The 17,313-nt window shown below is 43.9% G+C and overlaps 1 protein-coding gene across 1 annotated transcript in view; it reads left to right on the top strand.

Moving 5' to 3' along the window:
* The window catches only part of COL9A2 (collagen type IX alpha 2 chain), a 60,288-nt gene that overhangs the window by 27,570 nt on the left and 15,405 nt on the right, over window positions 1-17,313 (top strand). The window contains exons 6-20 of the mRNA XM_078379921.1: window positions 126-161; window positions 846-869; window positions 1,743-1,796; window positions 2,662-2,715; window positions 3,946-3,993; window positions 5,706-5,762; window positions 7,172-7,225; window positions 8,549-8,602; window positions 10,879-10,932; window positions 11,413-11,466; window positions 12,451-12,504; window positions 14,707-14,760; window positions 14,926-14,979; window positions 15,997-16,050; window positions 17,168-17,212. Of these exons, the coding sequence (XP_078236047.1) occupies window positions 10,909-10,932; window positions 11,413-11,466; window positions 12,451-12,504; window positions 14,707-14,760; window positions 14,926-14,979; window positions 15,997-16,050; window positions 17,168-17,212 (339 nt within the window). The 5' untranslated portion in view covers window positions 126-161; window positions 846-869; window positions 1,743-1,796; ... (4 more) ...; window positions 8,549-8,602; window positions 10,879-10,908. The remainder of the gene's footprint in view (window positions 1-125; window positions 162-845; window positions 870-1,742; window positions 1,797-2,661; window positions 2,716-3,945; window positions 3,994-5,705; window positions 5,763-7,171; window positions 7,226-8,548; window positions 8,603-10,878; window positions 10,933-11,412; window positions 11,467-12,450; window positions 12,505-14,706; window positions 14,761-14,925; window positions 14,980-15,996; window positions 16,051-17,167; window positions 17,213-17,313) is intronic.

Raw genomic sequence — 17,313 nt, 5'->3', positions numbered from 1 at the left:
CTGGTGACAAACTGGATCGAAGGTCCTCAGACCTTCGATTAGGCCCTGCCCATAAAATAAGGCCGGTGTTCAGTTGTGCTCCCCCTGCTTTAAATAATGTTCTTTTCTTTGTCCCAATACCACAGGGCCTCCCTGGACTTCTCGGACCTCCGGGCCTCCCTGTAAGTACTTTTTACACCACCATTTTCACCTGGATGGCAGATAAGGATGTACAAGACCAAAAAAATAAAACACAACCCATCTAGTTGTGTTCAATGGCCTGTTTCACGTATCATTCGAAACCAATTTGGTGGAACTGGCATGAATCTTGTGCTTGCAGTCAATCGGTTCGCCTTTCTTCCTGAGATGCTGCCTTCAGCATCTGATGTGCTTCCTTTTATACTAACCAGGGTTTTTTTTTTGTTATGTATGAACTTGGGGAGCTGTACAGCTTGTTAAAACAAGACAAGAGCAAACTGGAGACTCTGATTCTTGAGTATTTATTTATTACGATTCCTTTTATTTCTGTGCTGTCTTTCTCCCTGTATGTGGCAGCTCACGCATAGTTGGAAACAAATACAGTTAGAAATAAGCTATAGTATTAAAAACACTGCTAAGCAGACAACAGTATTTAAAAACAGCTGATAGAAACAATTTAAAAACAAACCAGAATGTCATTTGGGGCCAAGTAACTTCCCAGGATCAGAAGATGGAAAGGAAGACTATGCCCATTACATCTAGATTGGGAAAACAGGGGTCTTTCTCTGCTTCTCTGAGATGTTTGCCTCTGCTACGGCCTTGATGTTTTTGGTGCTTGATTTTTCATAAAAAATGCATTATCCACTGAAGCTGTCTTCTCGTTGCAGGGGCCCTCGTTGTCCGGACCTCCTGTAAGTTGTGTTCACACGAGGTTGGGTTATGGGGCTGGGAGGCAACATGCTTGACGTGTGGCATATATGTCTGTCTTTCTGTGCATGGCTTTTATTTTATGACTTGCTCTACAAAGCTGCAAGGCAGAGAGAGAGAGAGAGATAGGGAAAGAGGGAGGGAGAGTTGGTCCCATCCACTTATGATTCTGGCCTGGCTACTGGTACCACTGAAATACAGACCCCAAGTGATTTCCTGACACACACACACCCCACTACTGTGGGAACGTGGCCCTCAACCAACACTACACTGGAGCTGAGGGAAGAAATGGAGGGAGCCCAAAGGCTGCTCAAGAAGATTTTTACAGATCTGGTTTGTGTTTCAACCTGTGTCACTGTGTGCTAGAAAGGATCAGGTAGCAGGCGATGGAAGGCTGGCGCCTCTCTGCTGGAGATTTTGGAAAGTCACTGTGTGACTATGTTAGATAAGTCGGCGACATGACTGGAGTAAGCAACTCCATGTGTTGCAAAGCACTTAGCATTTTGTTGACCCAAGGAGAATCCCCCCCCCCCGGGCTGGTGCCCAGAGTTTTAAAATGCAAGCCTGGATAGGCTCTCTGCCTCTGCCCATTCTCTGTGCTACAGTCACAGTGCAAGGATGTTCACTAAAGTCCATACAGATGGGAGAGAGAGGTACTATGTTTTTGCAAGAGTGAATGGAGTAGTTTAGTGTTCATGGGAGAAGGTCTGTCATCTCTTTTTCCTCCCTGGTAGAAATCCTTTGATGAATTTAAAGTCTCTCCCAGCACATTTCCCTTTTATTGAATGGGATCTGTATGACTCGGGTAGGGTGTGGTGAGAAATCTGTTTCTCTCTCTCTCTTTTTCTTTCCCCAAGGGTCCTCCCGGCCAGGTTGGACTGCCAGGAGAAATCGGAGCTCTGGGTCCCAAGGTAAGTGATCCATATGGGCCGGCCCTGTTATTAACCAAAATAGAATACTTGACGATGGTGGCAAATTTTGTTTGTTTGTTCGTCCATTCGTTCATTCCATACATTTATGCCCTGACTTTCTAATAAAAAGTAGTGCTCAAGGTGGCTTACAAATTTCATAAAAGAATGTAAAAGAATTTAATAAAGCCAAGTTTAACTAGAAAAATCAAGAAATCAAGTAAAATGAACCCTGCTGGAGAAACGGTTAAAATCAGCTAAATGCATTAAGAAGGGCATTAAAATTTTTTAAAAAGTGCAATTAAAAACTACATAACACAAATGATGGTAGTTGCCCATGCTTTTCCTCACCTCTGTATTTTGCATTTAGTGTGATTTGTTTTGTGGTTGGTCCTCAAAAAGGAAACATAAGCTTCATTTGCAGGTTGCTGAAGAAATCTTATTTTAGGAAGCAAAATTGGCTTATTATGCGCCATCCCTAAAATCTATTTTGACCCTAAAAGAGATAGAATGTATAGTCTTTCATTTTTTTTCATTGTCTGTTATCAACTCTGCTCACAGATATATTTTTATCAGTTCTTATTGCATCCTTATGTTAAGTCTACACTACCATCCATCCCTTCTCTCCTTCTAGTTCAGTAGAACCTTTAAATGTCTGGCTCTTCATGTTTCCCAGCCCTTACTGTCAGTAGCTCATATTTGGGGTTAAAAAAAATCTCTATGGAGTGCCTTTCCATTACTAGAGCTTATGGATGTTGGCTTGGGCAGTCTTGATGCAGAAATGGTAGATGGGGGTTGTCTTTTGGAATTTGTTGTTAGCCGTGAAAACACTTCTGTATCTACTGGTGGTTTCTCTTTTTTTTTCCAGGGCGTGCGTGGACCCGATGGCCCCCAAGGCCCCCCCGGACCTCCGGGCAAGCCGGTAAGCTTTGTTACTACTTTTGTTGAGGGTACTTTGCCCAGCTGTTGAAACTGCCGATGGAATTGGCAGTCAACCAACGGGCCCACAAGTCTAGTTCAGGAAGAAGTGAGACTGCAATACAGGAGACCCCTGATTTATACCATTTTTATGAACACTTGGGTGTTACCCAATGCTCTTAATGAGCATCCCAAACTCACTTTTATGATCTCTAAAATGTTCGTGTCGTATATTGTGTTGGAACAGACAAGACAGTGCTGAGTGTACTCTGTACTAAAAGTGGTGGCCCCCGGGGAGGCACCGTAAAACTTCTGTAGCAAGCGCAGCCACCTGTCATGAACTGTGCTTGTCATACTTTAAGTTCTGTGGGGCTATTTGTTTACTTAAATACCTGTTCATGAACCTTGCGAACACCATTTCACAAAATGAGTCTCTTCTTAATTCACAGTAATAGAACAGACAACATGATGCTGCGCTTTCTGCACCCAAGTTCTCAGCAACAGCATCAATACAAAAGTTGATGATAGAATTGCAAAGTTCGAGGGTCCTTTTTGAATTCAAATTTAGAACAAAAAAGTTCCGAGATATCTTCCTCGGCTGGGTTTGGTATCCAGAACCTAGAAGGATCAGCTCCACATGCAGAGTCTTCAAGACCTTAAAATAAAATATCGGTTCAATTAGCATTTTAAGTGGCTTCAGAAGCTCCACCTCTCCTGCTCTTTCTGATCCAAATTTCTTATTCATGGCCCCACTCTTTCTTAGTCCCACCCCTTTGGACTCAACCAATATTTCATAGCCACGACTGGAAGATGTGTGGGAAAATGGCCAAGAGGGTCAAAAGCAGGGTTGATCTGAAGCTTAAGAACTTGATTGCAACCAGACAACCATTTTGATACTAGCCTCAGTGGTAAAACAGGGCTCAATTTACCAGGGTTTGCTTTATGACCGTTGGCGAGGAACCAATAGGTCATAAAGTAGGGAGCATCTACTATATTGTAAAAGAAACTCTAGCCATGGGGCTATTGCTTGTCCTATGATGATCTTTTCTTCTGCAGACTGACTACACCAATTCTCTCTCCCATTTCAAGCCGTGAAATGTATTTGTGACATGTCTGTGAGCCTCAGTTCCTTTCTGCCCATTGAAATCCAGAGCTAATGTTTACCTTCTAGTTCTGAAATTGGAGAAAAGCCCTGCCTTTTCTGATACTTAATTGTTTGTTATTCTTCCTCAAGGGCCCCGTTGGCCGCATCGAAGGCGTTGAAGGCAGTGCTGATTTTCTGGTACGGTGGAGGATTTATGTCTTCTGTTCTAACAGTTCGTGATGTGCTACCCACACACATACCTAACACAACGGTAGTCACGGGCATACAAACTGAACAGAGAGGCATTTTAAGGAGAGCTCTGTCGAATCGCTCTCATGCAGAGCCTGGGGAAGTTAGATCCACTGACACATCACTGCACACCCAGGAATACAATCAACACTTGGCAATTTGCTGCTACGTTTTCATGATTTTCCTTATGCAAGTATATAGGAGTCTGCCTAACATAGGCTTTTTGTCAATTCTGAAACAATTGCCCCTCAATTCCATTGTATGATCTTAAATTCTAGCTCCATGAGACGAAGAGGCAGGTTTGGTCTTTTCCAAATATATTTTTTTTTCTGGAAGTCTCTGTAGCTCAAGAGTGGATGCATGCCTTATATTTGCAAGCCAACAACCTGCCCCCTGGATCCACGAGGCAATGGGAAAGAACAGTAAAGCCAAACAAAGATTCCTTTTAATTGAAAACCCATAAAGAAAGCCCACTAATGAGGTAGCTAGTAAAAAAATACAACTGCAGAAATATACTATAAAATGATCCCCAAACTCCCTTTTAAAAATAAGAAAAGCTATACAAGCTCTTCAAGATAGAACATTAAAAATGGACCGCAGCCTGACTCAATAAAACCGGCTTTAGGAGGAGAATATTAAAACAGCAGCCGTAAAAATATAACAGTGTGAGGAAACGGCAGGTCTGCGGCTCAAGGGCTCCGCGATGCACGCTTTGTATGCAGGAAGGCTTGAGTTTAATCACCAGGATCTCTGGATGAAAAAGGACTCCATCAAGAGGGGCAGATTTTTTGTCTTCTTGCTGGGGTTGCAAAATTCCAGCTGGCCATGATTGCCAGCGCGGAGGAGAGGAGACCGCTTTCCCGGCTGCAAATCAGGAGATAAGACCTTCCAAGGAATGACGTTACCTATCAGGTGTTCTTTTTGTGGGCCAAAGGATGCATCATTCAATTCCTTTTGTAAAAAAAAAAAAGTTACAACGATTCATTGGGTCATCATTTTTGGACTGCGTGCTTTGTGTAGCCGTTCTTTCGTGACCATGGGGGAGCTCTACATTTTGGAGTGATGTGCCCCCCTGACCTGGCCCGTGAGCTGCCCATTCCTGTCCCCCCCCCCCAATTATTTTTCTGGGCTTCAGAATTCTTTGTTTGAGTGTTTTGAGGGGAATCTTCAATTTTTTTAGCCCACTTTCTCATTTTCTGAAATAGATTTTTGTTCTAAAAAGCACCTAACAAGGGGACAAGTAGCCAGCGAAGGACTCCCCCAGTCTCTTGCCATCCTTGCTACCTGCAGATATTCAGAGAACAAGGAAAGGGGGTTTCTTTCCATCCGCATCATCTCCTTCCTTTTCTGTGTACAGATCGCCCAGGCATCCGGGGCCTGAGAGATCTGTCAGCCTTCTTTAAATATAGGACAATCACTCTAGCGGTCTACTAGTACACATGCCGGATCAGAGGTGGTGGGGTAACCAATAATATTTGCTGGAGAACATGAGCACTCAAATAGCTAAAGGTTCCCCTTGACATTTAGTCCAGTCATGTCCGACTCTAGGGTGCTCATCCCCGTTTCCCTGTTGATTGTTTACCTCCAGCCACTGAATATCTTCCTGTTGAAAAAGAGCTCTCTAATTTCTTTTCCTTCTCTTCCCTGGTCTATCGATACAGTGTCCAACCAACTGCCCACCTGGACCAAAAGGACCTCAAGGACTGCTAGGGCTCAAGGTAAAGTTCAGCCTGGTTTCCCTTTTGTTGGGTTTGGAGAGCGGAGAGTGGTTGGAGATCCGTGCAAGGTGCTCAGATCAAATCCTAGCATTTCCAGGAGAGACCATCCACCCACAGACCCTCATTCCTTGAGTTTACCCTAATCTGATCTGGTTATCACCCGGATCATCAGCTTTGGCCCTCAGGGTTCTTAATATAGACTGAAGCATGGACAGAAAAGCCTTAAGATTGTCCCGACATGGTACTCTTTTCCTATTCAGAGACTGAAAGGCTAACTTATTTGGGACAACTGACTTCCCAGAATCTGCCAGCCATGGTGACTGACCATGCTGGCTGGGGTATGATAGGATATGTAGTCCACAAAGGACCATTCCCAGGCTCTGGAAAAAAGAGGACATGGTCTTATGAAAATTCAGAAGGTTTCCCGGATCCCCTGAGGTAGGCAGAGCTGACCAGGATTGTTAAGATCCTTGGATTGCTTTTCTCAGCCTGCTTTCTGCTTGTCTTAACATCTCCTCCAGCTAACATGTTTTACTAGGGATTGGATGTGGGAAGATCTGGGATAGTTAGATAACTTAAAGAGGAATTAAATTAGCAAGGATAAACAGCTTCAAGGGAAAGATGGCTAGGCCCGCTACACTCCTGACAACTTTGATGTAGACCTTATTAAACAATTGATAAGGCAGATGTTGTCATGTGTCTGTCTTAAATTATGAGTTGGGCCTACACAGAAACTGTGGCATCCTTCCCCCCTCTGAGATGGTTGCTAGGCAATTCAACTGATGGCACTCCCTCTATGGGAGGCGCTGAGCAACTCAAAGGAAAGCGCTCTCCATCCTATCACGAATTTTTGTGGAAGATAGGTTGCTTTGTCTCAGTTTGAGAGGGGTTTGCCAGGCGCAAAGTACAACGGTACTATAAAAAAAGGTAAATGGTAAAAAATTGCATGTAACTGAAAAGTATGCCATAACATGCTTTGGTCAATAGGAAAAATACACACAAAACCTGAAAAAAATGTGTATAAACAACTTTTAAGCACTTGAATGTATCTATATATAGCTTGATAGATGCAGCAAGTCCATTCCAAGAGGGAAAAAAAGAGTACGTTTTTGGATTAAAACTGTCAGAATCCCTCAGCCGATGGTCTTGCTAACTGGGAATTCCGGGAGGGATACATAAGAATTTTTTCCCCAAAAAAACTTCTGTCTTCTGTCCCGGAACATGACAGTGTTCAGTTTTACTTGGATTTCAATCTCTTTCCACCTGTATGGTGTCTCTATGCATGTGTTTGTTTAGATTCCATGCAGTCAAAAACGAATCCCATCTGAGCTGGATGGAGAGATGTAATTTTGTTTGATGGAATGTGAGCCTCAGATCAACTTGGAAACATTGGCTTTCCCCCTATTTAGGGACACAGAGGCCGGCCAGGAGCCCTGGGAGAATCTGGAAGACAAGGGAGGCCGGTGAGTTGATACCAACGGTGTTCTGCCATTTTACTCTTTTTCACTGTATTTGTGACAGGTTTCTAAGGAGTGGGGGAACATAGCCTGGGTAAAGCATGGGGCTTTTTTGCTATTTTTGTTGTTGTTTAGTCGTTTAGTCATGTCTGACTCTTCGTGACCCCATGGACCAGAGCATGCCAGGCCCTCCTGTCTTCCGGAATTTGGTCAAAGTCGTGTTGGTCGCTTCGATGACACTGTCCAACCATCTCATTCTCTGTCGTCCCCTTCTCCTCTTGCCTTCACTCTTTCCCAACATCAGGGTCTTTTCCAGGGAGTCTTCTCTTCTCATGAGATGGCCAAATTATTGGAGACTCAGCTTCAGGATCTGTCCTTCCAGTGAGCACTCAGGGTTGATTTCCTTCAGAACGGATAGGTTTGTTCTCTTTGGAGTCCAGGGGACTCTCAAGAGTCTTCTCTAGCACCACAATTCAAAAGCATCAATTCTTCGGCGGTCAGCCTTCTTTATGGTCCAGCTCTCACTTCCATACATCGCTACTGGAAAAACCATAGCTTTGGCTATGTAGACCTTTGTCAGCAAACGTCCGCATAGTTTCTGCTTTTTAAAGATGCTGTCTAGGTTTGTCATCGCCTTCCTTCGAAGAAGCAGGAGTCTTTTAATTTCATGGCTGCTGTCACCATCTGTAGTGATCATGGAGTCCATGAAAGTAAAACCTGTCACTACCTCCATATCTTCCCCTTTTCTGCTATTATGCAGCAGCAAACCTAGGTTAGCCATTGGAGATATGTACATTTAAGAGGGACATGTAGGTTTTCTTGGCTGCCTGTAAGATTTATATACAGTGTATATATATTTGCGTCCCTACACCTGTTGTGACTTGATTGTGCTTTACAGATTGCACGAATGTTTACATTTATACATGAAGCACCACTGGACACAAATGTTTGTAACCAGAGTGTCATTCACTTGGTCTTGAGGAGATGATGATAGGAAAACAGGCAGAAGAGAAGATAAAGCTGTGGAGATTTTTTTAAAAAAAAGATAGAATAAAGGTAGAATTGAAATTATTGTGGAAAATAATCCTAGGGCATTAAATACCATCCTGCGTCAATGGGAAAGGATACTGAGGAATCTAGAAGCGGCTGTTCCTGAAATATATAGGGAGAATACAGATTTTTAAAAATGGAGTTCTGTCTTATTCTATTTCACAGTTATATTTCCAGTTTAAAGACTGTCTTTCAAAATTGGTTGATGAACTTTTGGTTTGCTCTGAGTTCTGATGTCTTTTGTTTTTCATTTTCATTTTCATTTTTTAATTTCTGCAGGGGCCAAAGGGTGATGTAGGGCTCTCCGGAGAACAAGGCATTCCAGGGCCTCCCGTAACGTATTTATTTATTTATTTCTCTTCACTCTGTTGCTTTTGTTACCTTTGTCCTGTGCCCTAGATTGTAAAAAAAAAGCAGCTTTCTTTTATCTGGAATTCCTTTGTATCAGGCCCACGTAATCTCGCACTTCAAAGCTTGATGTGAAAATATTGGAAATGAGTGGATTTTGAAATACAGCCTATTTATAAATATTTTTAAAGAGTCAAAATGGCGTTAAGAGCATACCTTGTTTCGATGTTTTCTGCATGATCGGCCTTGCAGATAAACTGAATAAAGTTATCAGACTGCAAAATAATAATAATACTAATAAAAAAACAGAGGGCCCTTTCTACTCATATATGACCCATATTCTGGAAAGAAATCGGCACTCCAAAATGCTGCCAGTTTCCAAATGTTCCCTTAACTGATCACTTGGAGGTGACTGTTACTCACCATAGGCGAACAGAGTTGTCTACATCCCTGTGCCAGGTACAGTTAACCACCTATAGCTTCTAAGCCCAAATAAATAACCTTCCTTCTTGATTACTACTATGTTAATGTTTATTGTTGTTGTTCACAGTCTCTACTTATTAATAGGCAAAGAAAAAAGTGTGCCAGTTATGGGTGATGTATTTAGGGAATAGCAGCTTCATTCTGAAATAGGTGGCCTGTGGTCAGAGGAAGAGGATAAGCCTTCTCTCCCCCCCCCCCAGTGTGCCCCTGACTTCTGGATGTCTTGCAGTTATTGGAAATCCTAAAGAATATATGCTTCAGAATTTCTTTAACTTCCTACATGCACTATGGCTGAAGTCCAATTAGAACAGGCCTATTGAATCAGTGGAACTTACACGGATGTTAACTCACCAAATCCCCACTGATTCAATGGTCCTACTTTAATTGCAACTCACTACCAGATTTCAACCTATATATTACCGAGATTGTTATATGTAACATGTTTCATATTCCTTTAATAATAATAATAATTTATTGTCATTGTAAGTATATACACATACAACGAAATTCACAAAAGGAATGTGTCAGAAGTGGGTATATCCAGTTTCAAAAGTTAGCATTATGCGTCTTTCAGCTTTCCCCCATGGAATACATGATAAAATGTTTTCATTTCTTTTCGCAATCTTTCATACCTCTCCCTTGAAGGAACTGAGGGCTTTCAGAAGGTTTTAGACCTTTAGCAACAAGGATGAGAAATCTACCGCTGTTATGGTGGGCTTCTGTCCTCCAATGACTCAAACTTGATTCACGACTTGGAAGCCACTAACTCTCTCTCTCTTTTTTTCCTGGGGGAAAAAAGCTGGTTTTTAATTGGAACTCAGTCTTGGTCCAAAGACTCAGACTCAAACCCAAAGAGTTGCCAACTTCCCTGGAAACAGGACTGGCAGAGAAAGCACTGACGACAGGAAAATATTCAAAGGCTTTAGAATGGCTGTGCCCACATTCCTGAAGCAGATTCTTTAGAATTCTCAGTAGGCAAAGTCTGGCTGCTTATGGGTGGCAGGGTGATGATCAGAAGGGTGACAATTGATCTGTCAATGAACTCCGTGGACAGATCAGTCAATGAACTCCGTGGACAGATCAGTCAATGGAGTTCTGAGGCAACCGAGGGAGGTGCAGAGGGAAAGAATTTGCGAAATGTCTGTTGGCCCCTGCATTTCAGCTTATATCGCTTTGTCCCTGTGGTGTTCTGCTCTTTGCTTCTACTAAAAACAAGCCCTCCGTGCAATTTGTTAATTAAAAGCCATTCCGCTTTGATGATAAAACTGAATTAACAGGCAGGGAACTGGTTTTATTTTGAAGGCGGTGGATTTCTTCCCCTTCTCTTGCTTGATTAAATGATGCAGGCTTTGGAATTAATACCATTATTATACTAATGTCTTGAACGGAGCTTTTGCCGTGAAATATCGACATTTGAAGGTAATCACGGGGAATCAGACAGAAAAGAGGTTGTTGGCGGGGGAGGGGAGAACCTGTTACTTACACACACACACACACACACACACACACACACACACACACACACACACACACACACACACACACACACACACACACACACACAGACGAGTGTGCATATATTTGCATATCCTCATGGTTCACCCATTCCTGGATTTTCTTTCCGAAGTGACAGCCAGGGAAACAGGCAGAGGATGAAAATGCTGATCAGCTTTAATGGTCTGTAAAATAAGATTTTGCCCAGAAGTGAACAAATAATCTAACTCCTCTCCTTTGTCCCCCGTTCTCTCCACTTCTGTCCCGTCCCCTCTCCTCTCCAGGGCCCGCAAGGTCTCAGGGGATACCCTGGAATGGAAGGACCTAAAGGAGAGACGGTAGGTTTCTCAGGAGAGTCAAAACAGTCAGGGTGTTGATATCATCATAACTCATGGGGTGAGCTCAATCTATTCAAGATTAAATTATATGGGAGAAAGAGAGAAAAATGTAAACAATACCCATCCCTGTGTTGATATAACGCTGTTGCCTTCATTATGTAGGTTTCATTGCCCTTCTGTGTGGGGGGGCCTGTAGGGAGTTATCCTATAGCATATGATGTTTCAGCCAAGATGGGGAGCTTGTGGCCCTCCAGATACTGGACTACAGCTCCTCGAATCCTTAATGATTGGCTGTGTTGGCAAGGGCTGATGGAAGCAGGAGTTTAACCCATTCTGGAAGGCCACAGATTCTCCATCCCTGTGTTATGGAGATGCTGTAGCAACACAACTGGATGCAGGTGAAGGAACGTTTACATCTGCTTTGCTGCAGATGCTTGGTGGTTCAACGTTTTCATTAAAAGCCTCTTCTATTTCTCACAGGGCCCCCGTGGTTATAAAGGCATGGTTGGAACCATCGGAGCCGCAGGTCCCCCGGTGAGTCCCTTACCATTTTCTTACTTCTCCGCTTGAACAGTAGAAGCAGCCGCATCTTGAACGCCAAGATGGTCCTTCAGACAACAACTGCTTGATGTGGTGACCGGATACAAGCTGAACAAATCCTTCCCTTCCTGAGAGCATTTCGATCCTTCAAAGTGTCTCATGTACTTGGTTTCACTAAAACTGGGCCCTGTTTTGTGTGTGTGTGTGTCTGCTCTGTCCTTTCCTATTTGACTTCTGTCCTTGTTCACCACCATCTTTCTGATGCTTCAGCTGTCATTGTTTCCCTTGTTTCTTAATAAGGGGACCGAAAGCTAGAATGAAGAATCCTGTTCCTTGTTTGTTTACAAATGATGTACTGATTTCCTCTCTTTCTATTCTGTTTTGATACATTTGTGTTCATATTTTTTTGTATGCTGCTTTGACTGTTTTTGACTGAAGAGTGTGGTATAAATGCTATACTAGGGTTAGGATTCTTTGATCCCTGAACTGGCATCTTAGAGGTTAGAAAATATTGTTGGACTTCCTCTCTTGAGAGTGGAGACCTTGGGTCTCCAGATGTTCTTGGACTACAAATCCCAAAAATCCTGGCCAGCACACCTAGTGGTGAAGGCTTCTGGGACCAAAGATTGGGAACCACTGTCCTGTATCAAAGCCCCCACCTTTCTAATATCTTTGTGGCTCTTAGGGAAGTAGAGAAAGGAGCAGGTTCTGCTGAGGCAAAACAAGGTGCGTATTTCTCATGGCGTGAATGCAACAAAGAGAAGAAGCCATTTTTTAGTTTTTCTTGTGCAGGCAGACCTGGAAATGGAAGCCCTTTCTGATTCTTGCCCTGCAAACCTTTGGAATCTGAGCAACGTACATGGAAGCTTGTGTGTTGGGCGGGTTTACGTTCTGTGAAGATCGGTCATTGTTAGAGAGGCTGCAAAAATGTTCCTCTCTCGTTGCTTTTCTTGTTCACCCTAATGCTTTTCTTTGTAGGGCGAAGAAGGTCCTAGAGGCCCACCAGGACAGGCGGGGGAGAAAGGAGACCTTGTGAGTAGAGTATTTCACTGGGGCATGAAGTTCCGTCTTCATGAGACAGGGAGACCTGTAGAGAGGGCACTCATATATATTTGTCGGTCTCTCAATCAAGGGTTTTGAGGTGGGCAGTGGCTCTGCTAATAGAAATGTATGTAAGTAAGTAAATAAACAAACCAACCAACAAATGAATGAATAAATGAATGAACAAATGAATTTTATTTACAATTCTCACCCTGTTCTGTTGATGGATGGACAAAATCCTATTGACATTTTACAGCCGTGTAACACAATTGATACACATCTTGGCAGCTAATTGCTACCAGTTAAGATGTTAGTGTAGGCATTTGCTGTGTGATGAGATTCGGTGCACAACAGCAGGTTCCTGCACTAACAGTTAGTAGCAGATTGTTGCTGAAAGCACGACATCAGCAGGGATAGCTAATACAAGTTTTGCCTATGGATTATGCTGTATAGCAGCCTGATGAAATATTCGAAATAGAGGAAGCGTCCTTGTTCTGGTAAGGTCATTGGTCCCTTTAGCCCAGTATATAGATGGGCACGAACTGGTTTGTCCCAGTTCATCCAGTTTCAGGTGCTGCTGCTCCCCTCCCTTGTCTCCTCTGGTTCAATCAGCCACTGTCGTGCTAGCTTCTTGCACCCCTTCAGCTGATCTCCCAGTTCCAGCAACAGCTCAGGTTTCTCTGCCTTGTCCTCTCGGCTGATCTCCCACTGTGCTCTTGCTTGTGACTGGCAGATTAGCCAAAGACATGGGAAAAGCAAGCAAGCAAGCTGGGCCTGGTGAGGGGCTGCTTGAGCCAGAGGAGGGAGGGAGGGAAACTGCAGCACCTGTGCTGCCACCTTTCCGAACTGGGACGAACCGGGACAAATCGGTTCATGCCCATCTCTAGCCCAATATTGTCCACACAGTCAGGGATCAGTTCCCCTGGAAAGATGAGAATCTTTCCCAACTATGCCTGCAGCTTCCTGGAATCAAACCTGGGCCCTTCTCCCCGTCAAGCAGATCCTCCACCCCAGCTGGGGCCTTGCCCCTGAACGCTGCTTGGGCATGCAGGTAAAATGCCTCACAGGTGCTCCTTGGGCAGGGAGGTCCACCCAAAGCAAAGGCCTTGTGGAACCGGTGAGGCAGGCCTGACGGGAATGAGTTCTGCGCCTCCCCGTTCCCTCGTTCACTCCCAGCCCCGTGCTTGATCCAGAACTTAGGAAGGGCCAGTCCTTTTTGGATGGCACTTTCTGGGGTCCTCCCGCCAGCGTGCCAACTTTGGGAGGAAACGTTCTGTAAGGCAACTGCAAGGAGAATGTCCCCACCTACCCAGCCCTGCACCCATTGTGCACCTAAGTATATATGTTTTTTAAAAGGCTGTTAATGTACCTTTTTCCAAAAAAATGCCTTTTAATTCATGAACCAGAAACTTCAGGAGAGCTTCCAGTTTCCACCCTGCGCTTCCCACCCTTCCCCCACCTGCTCATTAACTCGGCTTTTGCCCAGACAAAGATGCAGGTTGACTTGGTACAGAAGGGATTACTGGATTCCAACCCTCCCGCTGTTGGTTAGAAGGAGGAGACGGGAGTCCGAAATGCTTCTGAAGTTTGTCCAGAAATCTTCCTTATCCCCTACAAAGGCACCATGCTGGCAGAGTTTGCCATCTGGGTCCTTCCAGCCGTGTTTTCCATGGGAAGATGGGTTTGTTCAGAAGGCGGTTGGGTCAGATCCATTCCAATAATTACACATTGGAACATAAGACCTGTCTAGATGTATTAGGATCGGGTCTGTTTATTCAGGGATTCTGCATCTAAATACAGCGACCTGAAATTCTTTTCTTGGTTCCCCACATCTGGTAGTCAGAGATACTGCCTCTGTAAATAGAGGTTCTACTATAACCCCATAGCCACTGGTAGCATTACATGAAGGTGCATCTAGACTGCCCAATTATCTTGCCCAGATTGTTGTAAGCCACCCAGAGACCTTTGGGTAGAGTGGGCGGCATATAAGTTAAATAAATAAATAGAAGGTGTTAAATAGGGTTGCTTTGTCCCCTCTACTTTGCAGTCAAATCCCAAGCTTTGATTTCCTCTAAATTAAATATATTGTGTATATTTTGTAGGAAACAAAGCCAGATGTGGCACACGGACTGTGTGCGATCAACGCTTGCTTGGCATACTGACAATGGGATTCTTGTTTGCTTTGCCTTCTAGGGTGCCCGTGGTTTTAGGGGCGCACAGGGAGGAATGGGGCCCAAAGGCGCCAATGTAAGTATCCAGTTTTCCAAGCCTCTTGAAACCTGATGCACTTTGGGGGGAAAGGCATGGGGAGAAGCTAGCTTGATTTCCAGCTTAGATCAATGCCCAAACTGATGGCACAATGTCCATTAACGGACACCAGGGACTAACCTTCTCCTCCCTCTATTCTCGTAGGGTCTTCCTGGCATAGATGGTAAAGATGGTACCCCGGGCATTCCTGGAGTGAAGGTATGAAGTCCTCAAGAAGTACTAAGTCAGAGCTGGGGAAAAGTTACTTTTTTTGGACTTTGGCTCTCACACTCTCCATGCGCACAGGGGGGATTGTGAGTGCTGTAGCACAAAAATATAAGTCTTCAAAGACCTGGAAAGAGGTGCTCCCGGGGTTTGGACCTTGTCCAACGCATTTTGGAAAACTGACGTGTCTCCTGCAGCTCTTGTCCAGGATGAAAAATTAATAATAAAGTAACATATTTTGCTGGGGAGGGTGGTTGCTCCATAAGGCCCTCAGGCAAAGGACTTTATTCTACCGATATTCTTTCTATGTATGAAACAAAACTCACTTCCCACCACATATCATGTTCTGCAAGAACTCCAGCATTTTGCTACTGGTGTTGTCTCCTGCCTGAGGCTTTCTCCCCAACTGATTCGAGGGGAAAGTCATAGCACAGAAGGATTGTGCAGGCATCTATTTTTCCACAACTGGGAAATGTTACCCTTTTGGACTACAATTCCCATGTGCCTGCAGGAATCTGAGAATTGTGATCCAAATAAGTTAACATTATCCAGTTATGACTTTTTCTGGTGCTTCATATGGATGGTCTAATGGTAATACAACCACCCTAAGCAGCAAGTCATTATTATTAGCCCAGCTCAGTGGGAGGTCGGGAATTCAACTCCCCAGTCTGCCTCCTGGCAGTGAAAAGCCAGCCTGTGAAGCCTTGGGCAAATGGTACGTACCTAGAGCGCCCCCAGAAGAAGGGACAGGTAACAACTTCTGAGTGCTCAGCCCTGGAAAGAGTAGTCGTAAGTCAACATTGACTCAACAACTCATAATGATCACTATTTATCATTCCAAGGACTGATGCTCAGAGAGAGCAGCTGTGTTCCTAACAGTGACAACTCTTCAGTTTTTTGGGGGGAGGATTCCCCTCTGCCCCAATGCTACAACAGTGTCCCCTCTTTCTTTTTACTCATTCTTGCTCTGCTCGTTGGCTAACTCCTCATCTCACTTCTTCTTCCTTGTAGGGAAGTGCTGGGCAACCAGGACTTCCGGGACCCCCTGGCCACCGAGGCTTAGCTGTAAGTATTCTTTTAATGCAGACCCTGTTTTATGATAGTGCCTGAAGGGAGGAATCATAGATGGCTTGTGACTAAGGCAGGGAGAGTGTCCCCAAAGTCTGCGGTGAAGTACCTTTTTCCGTCCCAATCCGAGAGCTGCACTCGGTACATTTGCAACTTTCCATGTTTAGGATCAGCTGGGTACATCTGATGTGTAGAACCCGTCCATGATGGAGAGGCGTTAGGATGAAGCTCTGGGGACACAGAGCATCATCCTACCCATGCTGAATAGCCTCAGTGTGCCGTTACATCCATTCTTCTTACCAGTATTTTTTTCAGTCCTTTTTATTCATTGTCAGGAAGCATGCTCAGGGTATATGGGTTTTGTTTTCCTTCTTCCCTTAACCTGGCTCTTATAGAAAATTTGTTGGTGGCAGCAAAGATTGTGATAGTAGAAGATTAGAAATCAGATGGAAGGTTGTGTCTTGTGCGGACTGGTTGAGGAAAGTGTTCGGTGCAGAAGAAATGGACATATTAATCGGATCAACAGACTTGCAAATGGAACTCAGAATTGAACAGAACTGCTGTAGAGACGGCCTTCTATTTTTAAGGATTAGAAAATTCACTGTAAGAGCCTTGAGTCAGGGAGGCAATTGCTTTCTGTCTAGTTAGGTATCATTTGTAATTCTTTTTTTTGTTTTTAAATTGAAAAACCCTGCTCCATTGTTTACTATGTGTTAGTAGAACTCTGGGCATAAAAGGTAAAAATGACCTATACTTTAGCTCAGCCATTCTCAACGGGTTTTTTTGGCCACAATCAAAAACACAAGATGAAAGAAATATAGGCTGAACCAGGACTGTAGAAGTTATATAATGAACTTTATAAGGTGGTGTGTGAAGAATAGTTTCCAGTCTATAGCCCCCTTCAAATGTGCCAGGGCCCTCCCATTGAAAATGGCTGCTCTAGCTACCTGAAGGCCCAGGTCATTAAACGTTTTCACTAATGCCTCATTCAACTTTGCTTAGGAGGAATTTCTCTATGCATCGTCTTATTTGCAACCAGTTTTTCCTAAAGCAGGCCAGACAATAAAGTATCAAGGGGCTTTACAACAAATGATTTTTCTTTGTTTCTTGACAGGGCTTGCCAGGCACACCAGGAACTAAAGGTGGCCCAGGTGACAAAGTAAGTGCCTTGTATTGTTGTTGTTGTTAATATTGTCTTCTTTGTTATTATTATTGTCTTCTTATTAATAATGTTGTCTTCTTTGTTATTATTATTGTCTT

The sequence above is a fragment of the Pogona vitticeps genome, chromosome 9 (assembly GCF_051106095.1).
Source record: "Pogona vitticeps strain Pit_001003342236 chromosome 9, PviZW2.1, whole genome shotgun sequence".
Lineage (NCBI taxonomy): Eukaryota > Metazoa > Chordata > Lepidosauria > Squamata > Agamidae > Pogona > Pogona vitticeps.
The sequence above is the reverse complement of the archived record's forward strand: the minus strand, read 5'-3'. Positions and strand labels throughout refer to the sequence as shown.